General features: G+C 39.8%; 1 protein-coding gene across 1 annotated transcript in view; it reads left to right on the top strand.

Moving 5' to 3' along the window:
- KCNH1 (potassium voltage-gated channel subfamily H member 1) overlaps positions 1-17,859 on the top strand; it is a 182,329-nt gene that overhangs the window by 55,187 nt on the left and 109,283 nt on the right. The window contains exon 4 of the mRNA XM_034764462.1: positions 6,576-6,772. Within this exon, the coding sequence (XP_034620353.1) occupies positions 6,576-6,772 (197 nt within the window). The remainder of the gene's footprint in view (positions 1-6,575; positions 6,773-17,859) is intronic.

Below are 17,859 nucleotides of genomic sequence, written 5' to 3'. Positions count from 1 at the left end.
CTGCTTTACCACGTTATATCGGAATTCGTGTTATATCAGGTCGCGTTATATCGAGGTAGCGGTGTATATACAACCAGTATGAGGATGTCACATGGGTCGCAGCTGTGGGCTGACTGGGCTCTATGGCAGGTTGAGAAGCACTGCCATATTTGTGGTTTAAAACCTGTTAAACACTAAGTGTATATTGTGTTTAAACATGTGGAATACTCAGCTCACAATGTATGCCTATCTAGTCCCAAAATGGAAAACTTGCTGCCAATTCTTGCTGTGCGGGCATGTTGTCAATTTATCTAATTTTGGAAAATCTAGCCTAGGGATTATATAGAAAAATAATGAAATTACAAAGTATCCTTCAATCTGAGGAGTTAACGTGAGGTTGGGATACGTTGTCTATCTTGTCCTCTAGCACTCGATTTTCTTTGACTTGCTCTTTAATGTAACTATAAAAATATTTCTCTGTTTTCTGTCTGCAAATCAGACCCAGAGCAGATCTCTCAATGCAGTCAGTTACAAGGTTCTTGAAGCTCAAAAGTTAGCGCCAGTTTGAGTAAATATACTTGAGCAACTACCTCAGAATATTCAAAATTATATTTCAGCATACATTAATTTTAAGAACTAAACCTGTAAAATTACAAAATGTGCATACTCATATTTAAAAGTTGGTATTTTACAAATCGTTTGTGAAAAGTAAAGTGACTTGGAGCAAAGTTGCATATATTTTGTTTCCAAGAAATGTCATGAAATACTATTTGCTATTTTTGCATGACCCTATTTCATATGCATTTTAGTGTATCTAACTGGACTTGCTAGGTTTTATAAAATAAATTTTAAATAAAAACTCTACAAAAATAAAGCATTCCACTATATACACACTTCTCTCTCTGGAGAGACGGTGAGAAAGAGAGCTTGTCAAGTAATGTGCTCTCATACCATGGTAATGAGGATGGTGGAAGAGCCTATACAGAGTAGAATAGAACTATACCTTGCCCAGCACTGTGGAATCTGAGCCCCAAAGTGTAAAGGAAAGGATGACAGCTCTAAAGAACAATTTCCCTTTATGCTAGCACTGTGAGATTGCAGCCACGAGTAAAGGTTTTTCAGATATTCTCCCAAAAAGAGAAATTCCTTTCATGGATGTTCTGCTGATCATACAGTAGCCATGGCTGCCACATGCATGTTTGAATAGTCAATTTTATCTTGTATTCAGCGTATATTCTAGGAAGAACATTACCTTACCCGAGGCTTGGGTGATTATGGAAAAGGGCCATAAAGCTATAAGGCACAAAACTGCAATAGATTTCAGTAGCTGTAATTGGAAGAACCAGCTGGCAGCAAAGCCTGATCCAGCCCCACTGGAGTCAGTGGCAAAACTCCTATCAATTTAACTGTGAGCAGGATCCTGGCCTTTTCTGTGTGTGGAAAGAAACGGAAAGGGTGATAGTTTGGCTACTGCCCTTTTCCCGTTGGACTCTAGTTAATGTTTTGCTAAGGTCAAGTGGAGGAAAAGGAACAGAGAAATATCATAGTGACATAGGACTGGAGGGGACCCCCTGAGTAATTGAGGCCAGTCCCCTGCTTTCACAAGCAACCCCTACCACATAATTTATCAAGCTTCATTTTTAAAACTAATTAGGTGGTTTCCCCCCCCCACTCTTATTGGGAGCTGTTCCAGGACCTCACTCCTCTGATGATTAGAAACCTACTAATTTCCTGAATTTATTCATAGCTGGTTTATACCTATTTGTTCTTGTGCCAACATAGTCCTTTAGCTTAAATAGCTCTTCTCTCTCCCTGGTGTTTACCGTTCTACTGTATTTATAGAGAGCAATCAAATCCTCTCTCTGACTTCGTTTTGAAAGGCTAAATAAGCCAAGCTCTCTTAGTCTCCTCTCATAAGATGAGCTCTCCATTCCCCTGATCATCCTAGTAGCTCTTCTCGACATCTGTTCTACTGTGAATTCAGACTGGAGCCTTGGCTAGTAGAAAATAATATAGATCAGCTCCATACTTGAGTAGTGATTTGTGTCTTATTACTGGCTCAATTTGGACTTTGAGTCATAGCCTAAATAGCCTAGAACAGCAAATCACCTTCATATGCCAACCCCTGCCAAGGGCATTGTGTTGGAGGACCAGAACAAATGTCCCTGAAGTGACTGAGAACTTGTGCAAACGATCTGTGGGACAGAATGTGTTTTTCCCTCCTCCCCCGATGCCATGTTCTCACTAGAAAATGGTTGCCTGGGTTCAGTGCTTTTCTGATGCTTTTTCACTGCCTTAAAGTTATGTCAAGAGGGAAGATGATCTTTTGTTTTCCTCTGGTGTTTGTACTTGTTCTCAGAAGTTCCTCTGAAGTCCAATATTCTTCATGTAAAAATAAGGGGAAAGGTATTCATTTACATTTTATGTCCAACTTGGGGAGGCATTTAATTAAAACTATCCCAAAAAAATTAAGCCTTTCGGGGCCTGATTTCTGGTCTCGCTTACATCTCTGCATTATGAGAAGTAATTCCACTTAAGTCAATGGAGTTACACATGAATAAAACTGTTGAGAGCAGAATCAGAGCCTACTGCCCCAAGTTGGCTTTTCATGCTCTGCTCCCACTTTAAGTGCAGGGCACAATTAGAGCAGGAAAAGCACATAGAGACAGAGAAGATATTTTTTAACATCAAAACAGTGTTTTAGCCAAATACTTACCCAGAACAGAGAACCACAGGGGGCTCTGGCTTTCCCATTTTGTGATCACACTTCATTTTGCAATAGTCTGAGCCTCCACTTGTTTGGATGGAGAGGAAGAATCCTGGGGACTCAGCTCTATGGAAGCCCTTTATTGAGGTACATAGAGGATATTCTGCTTGAATGCTGCATATCAGCACATGTGTAACTCTGAAAAGTGTCAGACACCAATATTTCCTGAAGCATGATCTCCTAGGCCACTGTTAGGGCTGCACTGCTGTTGAGATATTATACCAGGGGTGCTGGAACAATTTGTATAGTAGGGGTGCTGAGAGTCATTGCACCAAACTGTAAAACCTGTATATAATGGAAACCACTTCAAGCCAGGGGGTGCGGGAGCACCCCTAGTTCCAGCACCTATGCATTACACCGAGCAGTGTCCGGAAGCTTCCACAAAATGGCACCTCAGTGGCCTTGGATCATCTCAGCAGACCATCATACACAGTAGCCTTAAAGTATCTGGCATTTTTAACATCTCTTTGTATCATCTCGATAGTGTGTGGAAGCAGAGTTCTTGGACGTTTTTAGTAGTTTGAATGAAACTTCATGTCTTGTGTAAGCCATTAAGCCAGATTCTGGCCTCAGAGGGTATGAATCTTGAGTTGCTTTTTTGATTTGAGTGCAGCTCTCAGATGTAGAGTCTGTTTGATGCACATGGAAGACCACCTGATCCAAAGCCCACTGAAGGCAATGGAAAAACGCCTATTAACTTTAATAAGCTTTGGTGCAAGCCTTAAGATACAGAGCCCTGCATATCTCTTGTAGCTAGGCCCTAATAATAGGATCAAGGCAAAAATATACCATGAATCCAAGCATCTCTGAATTTTGTGGAGTTGTAAATTTAGACCTAGATTCAAAATTTGCAGCTTGAGTCCTAGATACATTACTCTCTTACTCAGCTACTGAATCTACTGCCTGCACTAGTTTGAATAATGTCTGCTTGCATTACTGAGCAAACCAAGTTTTACTTTTATTAGCACTTCAGGGCAATATAGCTATGGTGAGCTGAATTCTGTTCTCTCTACCACAATAGCAACAAAATAATCAGTAAAGTTCCAGTGACAGCATCTTCATTACTGATGCTGTGTTTGAGAGGCAGAAAAAACACAGGTTGAGCATGCTGTGCAGGCAGTTGGAAAAAATCATCTTTTGACTTGTAAACAGAGCAGCAGATTTGATATGGAGTCACTGGAAGAAAATAAATATGGCATACTGTCGTGTCAGTTTTACTGAATCACTTTTCAGAGTCTACATAAACTTTAAAACAAAAACCAAGCAATGAATTATTTGGTTTTCCACAGAGCGGCAGTGAGCTGAAAGTGGAAGCGGGCCCCAGCCCACAATCCTCAGGAGGTATATAAATGATTGATGGTAAAAGCTTAGATCATCTACTTTAGGAGTGACTGAAGGATAATGTCCCTGCGTGTGTCTGGAATGCAGTGGGAGAGGGGTCTGAGGGAGAACACCCTGTGACACGCTTCTGAATTTATTCTCTAGATTCTCTTCCTCAGGAGTCGAGGTGGCGGTAGGGACGTAGGTGAAGAGAGACCCTAGTCTATGTTTTCCCTCTGCCACCCTTAGACAGTTCTTCACCAAAGAGCTTTTGGATCTGTTTTGCTCCCTCTCTGTTTGCTTTACTTTACTTTTCAAATTATAGATATTTGGTACAAAATTCAGCCATTTAGTCTTGCCCGTTTTTACTGATCACCTTGCTTTATTGAGAGAATGAGAAGAGGAAGTACGTGGATGTTGAAATTGTTAGGTTCTTTGTTGTGAGGGGAAAGTGATTGTTCTGACCTGATGTGTAAATAAGTTTCTGCTGCCATGGGAGTCTTCCCCATCCTTCTCTTTTGACATTTTTTTTCAAAGTTGGTCATAAATTTCCACCCATTCTCTCTCCCCCCCCCACCACCATCTGACAGCCACAGGTAGGGCTTTGTAAATGGCAGGAAAGGAGCATTTTAAAAAAACATGCTCTTGACAGAAATACAGCAGTGTGGAGCTTGCACAAGGAATTATTTGAAAAATCAAACCTGGATATTTTAGAGATGTTGGACCACATCCTTGGCTGATGTGAATTGGCATAAGTCCATCAACTTCAATGGAGCCATGTCTGTTATATAGACCAGCTGAAGATCTAGCCCATCATTCCAAAAAAAAAAAAAAAGAGAGAGGGAAATTCCCTGGGATGTGCCGTTATGATAATGATACTCAGCCTGTATATATAATGCTCTTGCTTACAAATTAACCTTCCTGCCTCTGTGAGGTAGGTAAGTAAGTAAACTAGCTCAATGTTACAAATGAGGAAATGTGCCTAGGAGGTTAAGAAACTTGCTTAGAGCCAACAGGAGCTTTTAGGAGCAGAGCTGGGATTTAACCTTCAAGAATTCCTCATTTTGCTCAGGCTACTAGGCAGACATCCTGTCAATGACAGCACACTTGCATACTTGGTAGTGTCACATGGCATTAATTTGAAACAGTTGTCCAGCTAATTGCATGGCAAATTCTGGATTCAAGGCATATTTATTACAAAGGTCAACAACCCCCTTTTATCCAGTAAAACGCATATTACTTATGGTGCATAAAAATCAGTACACTTCAATGACTGCGGTGAGTGAATGCCTTCTGGGAGAGGGCCTGTGTTAATTGAGTGGATGCTAGCTTCTTATGAGGCTTGGGACCATGTTTTAATCATTAATCTTGATCTATGCAATTTGATCCAGAAAGCAAATATTTAAGACAGAAAAATGTCATTTAAACAATGAGCACTATTATTATTAATAATGATGATAAAGCTATTTACTGCAGCAGGGTATTTAGCGTTACCATGATATTTGCAGATTCCCTATTGTTAGAATATGAGATCAGGCAAATAAGATGGTAAATTTATACTGCACTTGGCACATAAATGTCCAGTTTTAATAACGTGCATGGTTCTCTGTAAGGAGAGTAGAAGGAGAGGGAACTAACCAACATGGTACCTTTACTAATGTCTCTGACGCTAGCTCTGGGGAAAACAAATTGTGCCTACAGAATAGGTGGAATTGGAGCTTAAAAGGATGGGTTCAATACATACTGACGCTTGAAATGTAGCTGACATTCCTCCATAGAGTTCAGAGATAAAATTGGTTCATATGTTACAAGGTACCAAACTGGATTTTACAGAAGAATGTAGCATAGCTTATAAAATACAGTTTGTCAGTACATATGGATTAATGTACCAGACGGCCAGTGTCATCCACTCAAGAGGAAAACATTTATTCTTTAGTGGAAAAGAAGGAAGTGGAAGGAAAGCTCATAGAATTGCACAGAAATTCTGGTTTGGTGGTGAAGTTTTCTTGATCTCTTACATATTTCTTCATTCTTAACCCTCTGTGGCAAAGAGGCCCATTTGCTGGTTCATTTCTCTTGTCAGGCCTAACACACTGTTGTCATAATCGGTATCTAAAAAGTGTTGTGTCAGATATAATTGGAAAACTAATAACTTACTGATCTTTAGTATTCTTGTGTGATGTATGTATGGGATTGGTACAAAGGAAATTGTCTCATGACATTAGTATGATTGTGGCTTGGTTTTTAGGGAGTTTTTGCTGAACTCCCATAATTTAACACAGAAAATGAAGAAATGGCAAATTAAAAAAAAATATCACTTACAAGAAATGAGGCTGCAATAAAGCAGAGGTGCTGGGTTGAAATTTGGAGCTCAGAATATTTATATTGTGCCATACAATGGTACGTTGGCTTGCAATGAGTGACCGATAAAGCCATTTCAGTTTTTGGTGACCATTGTTTAAGTCCTTACCTTGCAATAATGATACTTTTGACGCATGTTTTTCTCTAGGCAAAGGAGATGTTTTTGGCGATGTGTTCTGGAAAGAAGCTACCCTTGCTCAGTCCTGTGCTAATGTCAGAGCCTTGACTTACTGTGACCTTCATGTGATTAAAAGGGATGCCTTACAGAAAGTGCTGGAGTTCTACACAGCCTTTTCTCACTCCTTCTCCAGGAACCTCATCTTAACCTACAACTTGAGAAAAAGGGTAAGGAGCTCCATTTTTAACATATGGATTCTACAAATAATCACTGCTAAAGACTGTCCCTGTAACTGGTTTGAATTTTGCCGTTTCTCTTGCTCTTTCATAAAGGTGTAGGTTGATCAGTGACATTGCTAGAGTCAAAAAGTCACATCTGTAGGTGCATAATCAGATGTGGGTATGTCAAAAGTCCTTTATTTTAATTTATAAGAAGTAATCTCAGAAAAAGACTTGTAAGTTGCCATGCTGTTGTGATCAGTTGCTCGTTGTTTTTACACTGTTGATAAACGACATTCACTGATTTCTGCTGCTTTAGTGTGGCAGCATAATTAAAAAAGGAGGGGGCATTATTTAATCAGTTATGAGAGACTGAGGAAAAGGCATGAAATCTGATATATGGAAGAAAAACCTTTGCAAGTTTGTAATTCTGCAGTTGCAATAGCAATATAATATAAGCATGAACGATTTTATCAGGAGTTGTTTCTTCTAGCTACAAATACATTTTGGAAGTACTTTGCTGACTTAATTGATATGTTTGTTCTCTCTCTTCCTCCTTTCCCCTCCCTCCGCCCCCCCCCTCCCCCCCAGGGTTCAGGGTTTTTTTTCAATTCTTCTTCTTGTGTGTTTTAAATCCAAGACTTACTGTGTCAGGTGCAAATTATAAAAATGAATATACCATTTTTAATTCCCTATGTAATCTCAACAAGGAGTCTGGTGGCACCTTAAAGACTAACAGATTTATTGGGGCATAAGCTTTCATGGGTAAAAAAACACTTCTGAAGAAGTAGTTTGGATAAGTGGTTTTTTTATCCACGAAAGCTTATACCCCAATAAATCTATTAATCTTTAAGGTGCCACCAGACTCCTTGTTGTTTTTGTGGATACAGACTAACACGGCTACCCCCTGATATGTGACACTATGTAATCTCAGTGAACCACTGCTGTGGAATTTTATTAAAATGGTAGTACATATAGTTCAATTAATATGATTCCATGATGCAGTGTAGAAGAGAGAAGAATATGAAATTGTGAATAATTGGAGTCCACTGGTGCTATTTTTTAAAAGAATATTTTAATAGAAAGTGGTACATAATCACCTAACATGTATTTTTGGTAGACTTTTTTGTTCCTAAGAAATTCTCCATGGTAACTATCAAGTGCCACAAAACTTCTAGCTAATTATAGCTGAATACACAGCAGAACTCTTTTTCAGCCTTTTTGTAAAATGATGACAGTGTGAAAGTAGAATTTAACCCCAGCTGGCTAATTCTTGGCACTCTGGATCTACTCTAGGCATGTTGAAATTTATAATACTTCACACATCAATAACTCATTCCATCCATTTGCACCCTTTACAAATATCAATTAATTTCGGTCCCTAGTATGCTATAAGGTAGGTAAGTATTATCCCCATTTTTGACACAAAATCAAAGCAACAATGACAAATTATCATTACAAAATTAACAAGCCAACTCCTGGAGATGTAAATTCTATTTGTTTTTCAGGGAATCCTTACCTTACAGGATGAATTCCACTGAATGGTACTGAGTTTCTGTCACAGACATTTGCTTCCTATAGGACAAGGGGAAATGCAAGGCTACAAGACTGTTAATCCGTTCTTATATGGTTGCAGTTAAGATCATCTGGATATTGGTCCTTAAATGTTGTGGCTTTAATAAAGCCCTCTCAATATAGAGATCCTCTGAAGAGTCAGTACTCTTGACTCTGTGGGATGAAATAGCCATAGTTATGGTTGTTTAAAAATATTGTGGTGAAGGGTGAGAGATTGTGTTAGAACTTTTACATCAGCAATTTGAGAATCAGATGTCTGGTCCAAAGTTGTGGATCCTTCCACTGACTCTAATGGGCTTGGATTATGCTCTGGATTCCCAGGCCTGTGGTACAAGACCATCTTTAACCACAAACATCCTTCCCCTTCCATGTCAGGTTCTTCTATGATGCATTTATTACAGAAATGAATTCTGTGATAGCAATTTCCATCAAATTACAGAGCTAATTGGATTTTAATTGGGTTGCAGTCAGTGGAAAAACTACGCTGATTGATAGTGGAAGTAAGATTCAACTGATTCTAGGTTAGCAGGCTGTATTCTTATTTAGTTAGTTAGTTTTTTACTTGAAAGAAAGCTGATTGCAATCAGAGGAGCAATCATAAATAACACAAAGAATATACATTTCTGGGGGTTTATTGAAGGGATGATATTTTATAGTGCTCATGCATCAAATCCATCAGAAAGTGACTTTTCAGAAATTGGAATTTTAAATATTTGTTTTCATACATAATCCACGAATTACTGTGATGTCATCACCGTTTAAATACCTGTGTCCAATTTATATAGGAAATTCTCATTAGGTTGTGGCTTTCTAACATTTCTCTGTATTTTTTTTCTGAAAAGAAATCACAGCCAGAAAACAGAATTTTATGTGAATTATCCTTGTGATAACTTTCAAAATATAAATATTATAATAGTACTTTGTGCTCCACTAGCACCTTTCATCGGGGAATGTCAAAGTGCTTAACTGGGTGAAGGGTAGCTACTGTATGTGCCCTCTAAATATATTTGTACATTATGAAAGTTCCTGGCAATTAAACAGCAATTTTTGATTGTCAAAAAAGACACCATTTCCCCACAAGGGGTCTCCACCTTTGGGGTGCAGACTCCTTGTTAATAGGAAGCTAGGAAAGTGCTCTCCAGAAAGATCTGCAAGCCCTTTAAGAGTCTGTCTGGAATAGAGCTGTCAGTCTGGGGAGGGCAAGGAACCTGCTCTTCCTGTGACCATGACCTTCCAGAAGCTCTAGTCTGTCCTTGCAGACAGTTACTCATATCATGCAGCAGAAGCATTGGGGCCCAGAGTTGTTTCACTGAGTTCCAGATACGGTTGCGTTTGTATCCTGGTGGAAAAATATGGCAGAATTAAAGCTGCTCAAAGCAACATTAGCTCCCCATCTGAACCCTCAGAGAGGGGGGTGAGGCAAAGGCACTGGGGTCATGGGCTCAGCCAGTGGGAGTATAGCTTCTAAGGGGGCCATGCTAAAAGAGGCAGAAGTTCCATGGGTAAACCTTGGAGGAACCCACGATCTTCAGGGAAGAAGCCTGCCTTTCCCCCACAAATTTTCTGACACTGTTGGTTTCATGGTCCCATTAGGAGTCTAGAACTTTTTCTCTTTAAAGGAACAGTGCAGAGGAAAATTCATGGGGAGACACTTGCACAGTTCCCAGCCACTCTGTCTCTTCCCTCCCCTTAGGCTTTTTTGTGATAAGGCACTTTCTGGCCCTAGATCTTTAACAACATTTGCTAGCATTCAATTCTTGGATAGCTGACATTAGGATAGTTGGTTGAATGGTTCCCGTCCTTTCTGTTTTTAAATATTTGCTCTCTGGTTGTGTGCATGCTTCATACCCAGCATTTATTCCCACTGTTTTGGGGCAAGGTATATTGTCTCCTTCCACTCAGATGCAGCCATAAATGGTGTTATGCCTTTGTTTATTCTTCATGTGATAGAGAACTCTCATTCATGTTTTACTAAGTTAGTCTCGTTAGTGCGCCATGCTTTGAATACTTTACTGTGCCATTTAAACATTATGCATTTTAGCTTGGATGGGAAATTAAACAACTGGGTTTGAATGCAGTAGAACAACACAGTTCACAGGCGGAATGGTTCAGCATTTTAATGTTGCCAAATAAACTCATTATAAATGCTTGGAAGGTCTAGACAGAGCGGGAGGGGGTGAGGAGTTTTCCCGATCACAAATTTGTGTCTGAGGTATAGGGAGAAAACGAGAAAGCATAGATTTAGAAAACTAGATGTAGATACAAATTATACTGAAGAGTTACCAGGCAGAAAAGTATGGTACAGAATACGGTCAGCATATAAGTAGAGCAGGCATGAGCGAGTGCCTTAAAGCTCAGGACTCAGAATGGGAGATCATGTCATAAAAGAATGCAATGATGGAAAAGACCTAACCATCCATCTCCCTGCCAGTGTGGAACTGCTCCCTATTGTACATTAGTGTTTCGCTCCATTTGTTTTTTAATTGTGCCATTTGATTGGGGTTCCCACCGGTTCTCTTGGGAATCTATTCCGCAGATTAATCAATCACACTGCCAGGAAACTTTTCCTGATATTTAGCCTAAATTTCACCTTCTGTCACTTCTAGCTGGAGTGACTACCCCTCTCATGGGACACGGTGGAAGCTGGGTTTGGGTAAAATACTTGAGCTAACAGTCTCTTGGTTTAAATGTGAGAGGGCTTCTCCCCTGTGACATCCTGAACTTGCCAACCTTCAGTTCATGCCACACGATCTATATGATCTCCCAGGCTGGTTCTTTCTGATGAAGAGAACTGAGTGGATGGAAGGCTATGATGGGACAATCTTCATTTTATGGGGGAATCTGGAGGGTCCTAATGTTTGTTATTGTATAGTATTTGTTGATGTAATTGATAGAAGCTGTCCAGATCTTTTGTGGCTCCATTTAAAACAAATAAATCCTCCCTTTTCCACTAAACAAAATTCCTCCTTTCCCACCTCGTTGTTAAAAACCTTCAAATATTTGTATACTGTTACGTTCCCTGTCATTTCACCCTCAGTTGAACTATATATATGTTTACTTCTTCCAATATTTCCTCACAAATAATGCCCTGTGTTGTGCTCCTGGCTCTGTCACAGACTTTGTGTGGCCTTGGGCAAGTCATTTAACTTCTCTGGGCCTCTTTCTCCCCACCTGTAAATGGGTATAGTAATCCTTCCTAGATCAGAGGTTTGTGTGCAAATCACTTTGAGACCCTTGCTTGAATGTGTGATGGGAAGTATAAGGTAGTATTACATATCCACCCGCACATACAATAACTAGTCATAGAACTCAATCCGGTGCTACTCCATGCCCTCGGGGTTGGATTTCTTCCACCTCCTCTCCTGAAACTCCACAGATCTCGTTAACTCAAAGCCGGTCACTCAGGCTGTGTGCTAGAGAGAGTCTGAAGTATGAGTGAAACTTGTATGAATAAGCATACAATTATGTTTCAGTACAGTTGGAAGCTTTCCTAATTTTGAGTCAAGAATAACTCCTTTGCCTTTCAAAGAAGTCAGCTGAAAGAGCAATTTCCCAAACTTTTTCAGTTCTAAAGCTCTTTGGATCATGATTTTAAAATGTATATTTTTCAGCCTTAGGTCCTAGTTTACATTATAGAGGAGCTGGTTGCCAATTCTAATGATACACTTTACATAGTTTGACTATATACACACATTCGTGCGGTAGCGTTAATACGCTTGTGTTCTGGATCAGTATTAAAGTTGGTTGTATTATGTGGAAGATTCATTTTAACACAAATATTGTCCATAACTGACTGTATGAATAGTGCAGTCAGATAATGAAATCTTTATATAAATGATCTGAAATGGTTATTCCTGTACTTTTATGTTTTAATCTGCAGCATTCATCACTGTGTGTAATACAGATCATGTGTAATGCTAAGCAGTGTTTCATATGTTTAGACATTAGTTTAGCACCTGTAGAATTGTCCCCTAGAAATAGTTAGTTGATGCTATGCAGAGGCAGGGCTGTTTTCCCAAAGAAAAAATATTTGAGACAATTGAAATGATTGAAACCTACATACAATGTTAATCATCTGGGAAGCAATAACTGTTTTAATAGATGCAGCTCTTCACCACCAGAAGAAATTGATGGGAGGGACCAGCTGTTGATGGCCTTCTGAATTATGGTTTTTTATAAATTCTATGAATTGTATCTCATCATGGGATGCTTTTATACTGCAAGTAGCATTAAAAAAAATCAGCACTTAGCTGTCCCAAAACATTTGCAGTAGAATATTTCCTGTTCTGTGTTATCATGAGTACCTGGAGCATATGAAATGCTGTTTTTAATGGTACCCCCCCTGTGTGTCACTCTGAATTATTTGATACCATCTGGCTGATTTCTGAAAACTGAATTAGGAATGCACATTGTGAGGGCAGGATTTATTCAATCAGATATTTCCCAGTTTATTGTAAAACAAGAGAAAGCTGAATATTTGACAATAATTAAAAAAAAAGATGCAAGAATAACAGGCAAATCCTGATCCCACTTAAGTTAAAAGCCTCCCTTTTGAGGAGGACTAGGATTCTGTACAAGGTCTATTGAGTTTTGATTAGAACTGGTTGAAATATTTTGATTCTAAATGTTTTTTTTCTTTAAAAACAACTAAAACCAACCAACAAAACAAAAACCTTGGTAAAGCCTTTACAAAAATTGCAACAACAACAAAATGGATTTTTTCAAACTTTTAATGAAAGTGCTTACCAACATTTTCCATTTATCCCCATGCCCAAAAAGTGCTCATGCAGCAGTTTTGGCTAAATGAAAAATGTCATTAACAATTTCAATAACATTTTCAAATAGAATTTTGATTAACATTTTTGCAAAACATTTACTGTAGGTCCATTTGAACTCTGGGAAATGTTTTCCTGTCACAAGTATGTGTGAAAAGTAAGTTTTTCCTCCATTTTCACACACTTTTTTTTTTTTTTAATCTAACACCACTTTTATTTTTCCCAGTGGAAAAAACACAATGGGCTTGATTCGGCAACTTTACACTCATGTTGAGTAGGACTTACAGGAGTAATTTGAAATTAGTTCTTCACTCATATTTCACTCCTCAACACGAGCAAGGGGCCCTATGTGGGTAGCATTCTAAAAATTATTTCATGGGCCTGGGGCCCTTTCTATCACCGTCCCAAACATCTTCACCTCTGGTCAGCCCCTTCCCTATTATCCATAAAATAAACACACAGTGTAATAACATTTTTTTCATGATGGGTTCTCACAGTTGACATCAGAAACTCCAAGAAAACTTCTCCCCACATAATTTCATAACAAATTAGACCATTTGCTGTAAAATGCCCTAAGTACTATCTTTGTGTTGAAAATGCAGGCTTATGTATCCTTTTAGAATACATGTTTTTCTTGATTCTTTTTAAAAATCTTGAAGACAAATTCATTTAATGAGGTAACAGCTGTTGTAGCTCTTGTCTTACTAAGGTAACATTTTATCAAGACCAGAAATATATAAATAATCATCACCTCTAATCTCCAAAAACTTCCTCTTTTTTTGGCTACTCAGAAATTTAATAAATCATGGTGTCAGACTCTCTACCATCACATAAGTGTGGCTTGTACAGTCCTTTTGCAAGTAAGATATATGTAATTCATTAATTGCTCTTCAGGGTTTCACTGTCACCCAGCAGTAGCAGATGAGGTATTACCCTGTTTCCCCGAAAATAAGACATCCTCCGAAAATAAGGCCTACTTACAGTTTTGCCTCTCGTTGTAATATAAGGCATCCCCCCGATAATAAGACCTCCCCGATAATAAGGCATCCACCGATAATAAGGCATTTTTCATTTCTGAAAAATAAGACATCCCCTGAAAATAAGACCTAGCGCATCTTTGGGAGCAAAAATTAATATAAGACACTGTCTTATTTTCGGGGAAACAGGGTAGTTATGGTGAGTTATTATCTTGATTAAAGAATGTAAAATCATTGTCGACTTCCGTCACACACTTGTTAAAGTAGCTCAGGCTACCAATGACAATATAGGTCATGCTCAAAGAACAGCATTGAAACAGCTGTGAAAGAACAGCAGGGAAATGGAACAGAGTCTAAGCTCCAAAGAACAGTCATTGGCTTTGCTGCTGCTACCTGTGATGTAGTCTAAAGATGTCTTATTAGGCTTTGATTTCCTCTGCCTGCTTCCATTTTAACTCAATCATGAACCAGCAAGTCCTGTGCAGCTGCTAGTGGCGGTGAAGGCTGTAGCTAGCAGTTCATTGGTTTACAAGATTTCAGTGAATACCTTCTACCTGGGGGTGAGGGGCGTTCGTTGCATTTAATCCAATGACAAATGCAGTGGAATAAGTGAGAGAAGTAATCATGGAAAGCTTTTAGTTGCGATGTCATTTGGGAACAGTCCTATCCAGTTAACATAAAAGCTTTGTGATGTTCTTTATCAGTAACATTCAAAACTGTAATTTGCTTTTGACAGTCACAACATGATTTGGAAGTGACCTTTATATTTTATTCCTGGACCTTGCTTTACTATAGATTTGCATCCAGGAAGGGTAGTTCAGAAAGCTAGTGAATTCAATGTAATGTTATATTTCAGAAAGAGGAAACAATTTGTCTGGATTTTTCACCATTCCTGTTTGTCCTCTTAATATACAAAGACATTAAATGGAGAAATAACCTTGGATATATCAGGAGTTAATGTTTTGGTGGTTGCAGTAGTTCTGGGACTTTCCTCCCATTAAATTTCCCTTTTTTTTGCTTCCCGAAACTCCTGGACTAATGCTTCTTTCTGACCAGGGTGATCCTCTAGAGGCCGTCAGTATCACCTTGGAGTTAACCAAGAGGATTGCTTGACAGAATTCTGAAGCCCCTGCCAAATTACCTTTCACAGCTAATTGCAATAACCCATGCATTGGCCAGAACTGTATTACCCAGCATTTTGAGATCCCTGAATTTAGCATTTGTCATCCAAGGATCTCAAAGCTCTTCACAAAGGTGAATAAATTGTTATGCCTATTTTATAAATGGGAGAAACTGAAACAGAGAGAGGTTGTGACTTCTCCAGGTCACACAGCAAGTTTCAATTTCACTATGAGGAATAGAACCAAAGTTTCCTGGCTCCCAGTCCCCTGCTTTACCCACCATGACACATTTTGGTACATCCTGTACCAATTCTATTATGACTAGTGGAAGAACAGACTGTGTTCTACTGAGTTTGATTTACACTGTGGTGGGATATTATCATGTGGACTCATGCAGAAAGTGTTTATAATTGGTTAAACTACAAAGATCTATTGTCCCCTTGCTGCCTGGGGCAATTGTGATAACTCCTATTCACGTTAATGTTAAAAACTATTTTCCAAATTGTGCTTCCTGCAGCTAGTAGTTCTGTATTTGTAGTGTTTATAGCAACACCTATAGTAGACTGAGAAAATACATGTGATAATATACCGTTACCATCTTAATACAAGCAAAGATTAGTGTCAACACATAGCAGCATCACTAATAAAAAGCTGTAAGCAGGTGTGGACAGAAAGAATACACCCTGTATTTAGATCAAACATGTGCCCTTTCTGGGCTTTGGCTTTACTTGGTGACTTAGATAAAAATAAACTTCAGTCTAAACTTCCTTTCCAAGCTTGGCTGCCCTAGGATTTCCCTTTAACATCTTCTCCATCCTTGACCCTAGTTCCCTCTGCCCCTTAGAGCGACATTTCAGCTCCTTTTGTGTCCTGGTTGGATATGACAAAATGCATCTGTCACTATGATTCACTACTAATTACACCACATCTTTAAGTAGGAATCAGACACCTGATGGCAGGATGACCCAACAGAGGAGCACTGCAATCCTGTGCAGGGCCTTGGCATCTGCTCTCCTGTTACAGATGCATGTCTGATGAAATAATCTAAAAGAAAGGCACCCCCTCACATGCCTTTTAATAAAAAGGAATAGTATTAAATATAGCTGGACACCTGATTAATGGTTGGAAGTGTATTCCACGGCTTGTCAGATGACAGATTGTACTTTTGTATTGCCTTAAATGCGAGGAGGGGGAGCACTTTTTAAGTTTTCTAACCAACTGAGCAGAAAGGTTAGGATACATTAGAACCATTTTATCCTACAGTCTGTGCTGCCGGGCAAGCTCTCATCCCTCCATTCCCTGCACAGCAAGAAGCAGCTTCATAGGAATGAAAGCTAGGTCAGGAATGTAAGAGGAAGTCACAAAAAGGCTACTTGCTGCCCAAACACCAGAAATTCACAACCCTGCCCCATTGGGAAGGTGTGTGCTGTGAGACACTTGCGCCTCATTGTGGAGTGTGTGCATAGGGAGATTCTCTGAACTAAAGGGAAATGCCTCTCAATAGGCGAGCAGATGAACACTGGAAAGACAAGCAGAAAAAGACAGGAACAGAACTGCTGGGTGTCTCCCAATGGAGACATCTGATATCATCAGAGGTAAGAGTTCCCTGGGACAGAATGGCAAATGATTAGTGACTGAGGAAAACCACTCCCATACCAGTTAGGCAAGACCACTAGCAATAAGGGGAGACCCACCCACCTCTGTGTCCAAAGGGGACTCATTCCTCAACTGTTCACCCAGTCTGACACCAGAAGGAAACACTCCCCTACTCCATCTGCAAGAGCCCACCTGCCACTCCTGCTGCCAGCAGAGCCCCTCACTGCTGCTGCTTCGAGGAGTGTCCCTGGGGGTGCTCCACTTCAGGTGAATGTACGCCCCTTCGACTGGAGAGTTTCAGCAGCCGTGCTTGTCTGGGTCGTGCATGCACTATCCCCATCTTGCACCATTGACAGTACCTATGTAGCACATGCAACCTGACCCCCCTCAGTTCCTTCTCAACTGTCCTCAGCCGGAGACAGAGCTCCTAGCAGTGCAAAAACAGTTTCTTAGTGCTCAGAATAGTTTGTTCTTAGAATTAGTTAATGGATTAGTTAGTTACTTATCCTTCCTTTCCCTGTTTATTTTCTATTTGAAAAAAAAATTAATACCTTTCTTTTCTACCCTTTAGAATAGTTACTGTTCATCCTTAGGGCTGAACCGTCAGAGTTCCCACATGCCTGGTTCGCTGGGCTTCAAGTGTGGCCTTTCCATGCAGGAAGTGATCCCCGTATTGGATGGACACTCTGTATGTCTACTGCTTAGATGAGACACACATACCTCCGAAGGGCTCTCACTATAGCAACTTAAAGGCTCGAGCCAGAAAGGACAGAGATCTGCGTCTCAAACTTATACTCATGGAGAAGTCTCTACGCCCGGCATCTGATCCTAGCCAGCAGACTCCCTCTGGACAAAGATCTCCAGAGACTTTATCTTCCCTACACAAGAAGGCTCATTCCTCCAAAGAGGCTTCAGGGAAAAGAGCATCAAGTTATCACCTGAAAGACCTAGCAAAAAAGAAGCAGTCTTTGGGTCATTCCATATCCTCAGTACCGACCGCACCGTGACTGAGTACATAGGAAGCACTGTGATCTACCGCATGTACCGTGACA

The sequence above is a fragment of the Trachemys scripta genome, chromosome 3, assembly GCF_013100865.1.
Source record: "Trachemys scripta elegans isolate TJP31775 chromosome 3, CAS_Tse_1.0, whole genome shotgun sequence".
NCBI classification, from domain to species: Eukaryota; Metazoa; Chordata; order Testudines; family Emydidae; genus Trachemys; species Trachemys scripta.
The sequence above is the reverse complement of the archived record's forward strand: the minus strand, read 5'-3'. Positions and strand labels throughout refer to the sequence as shown.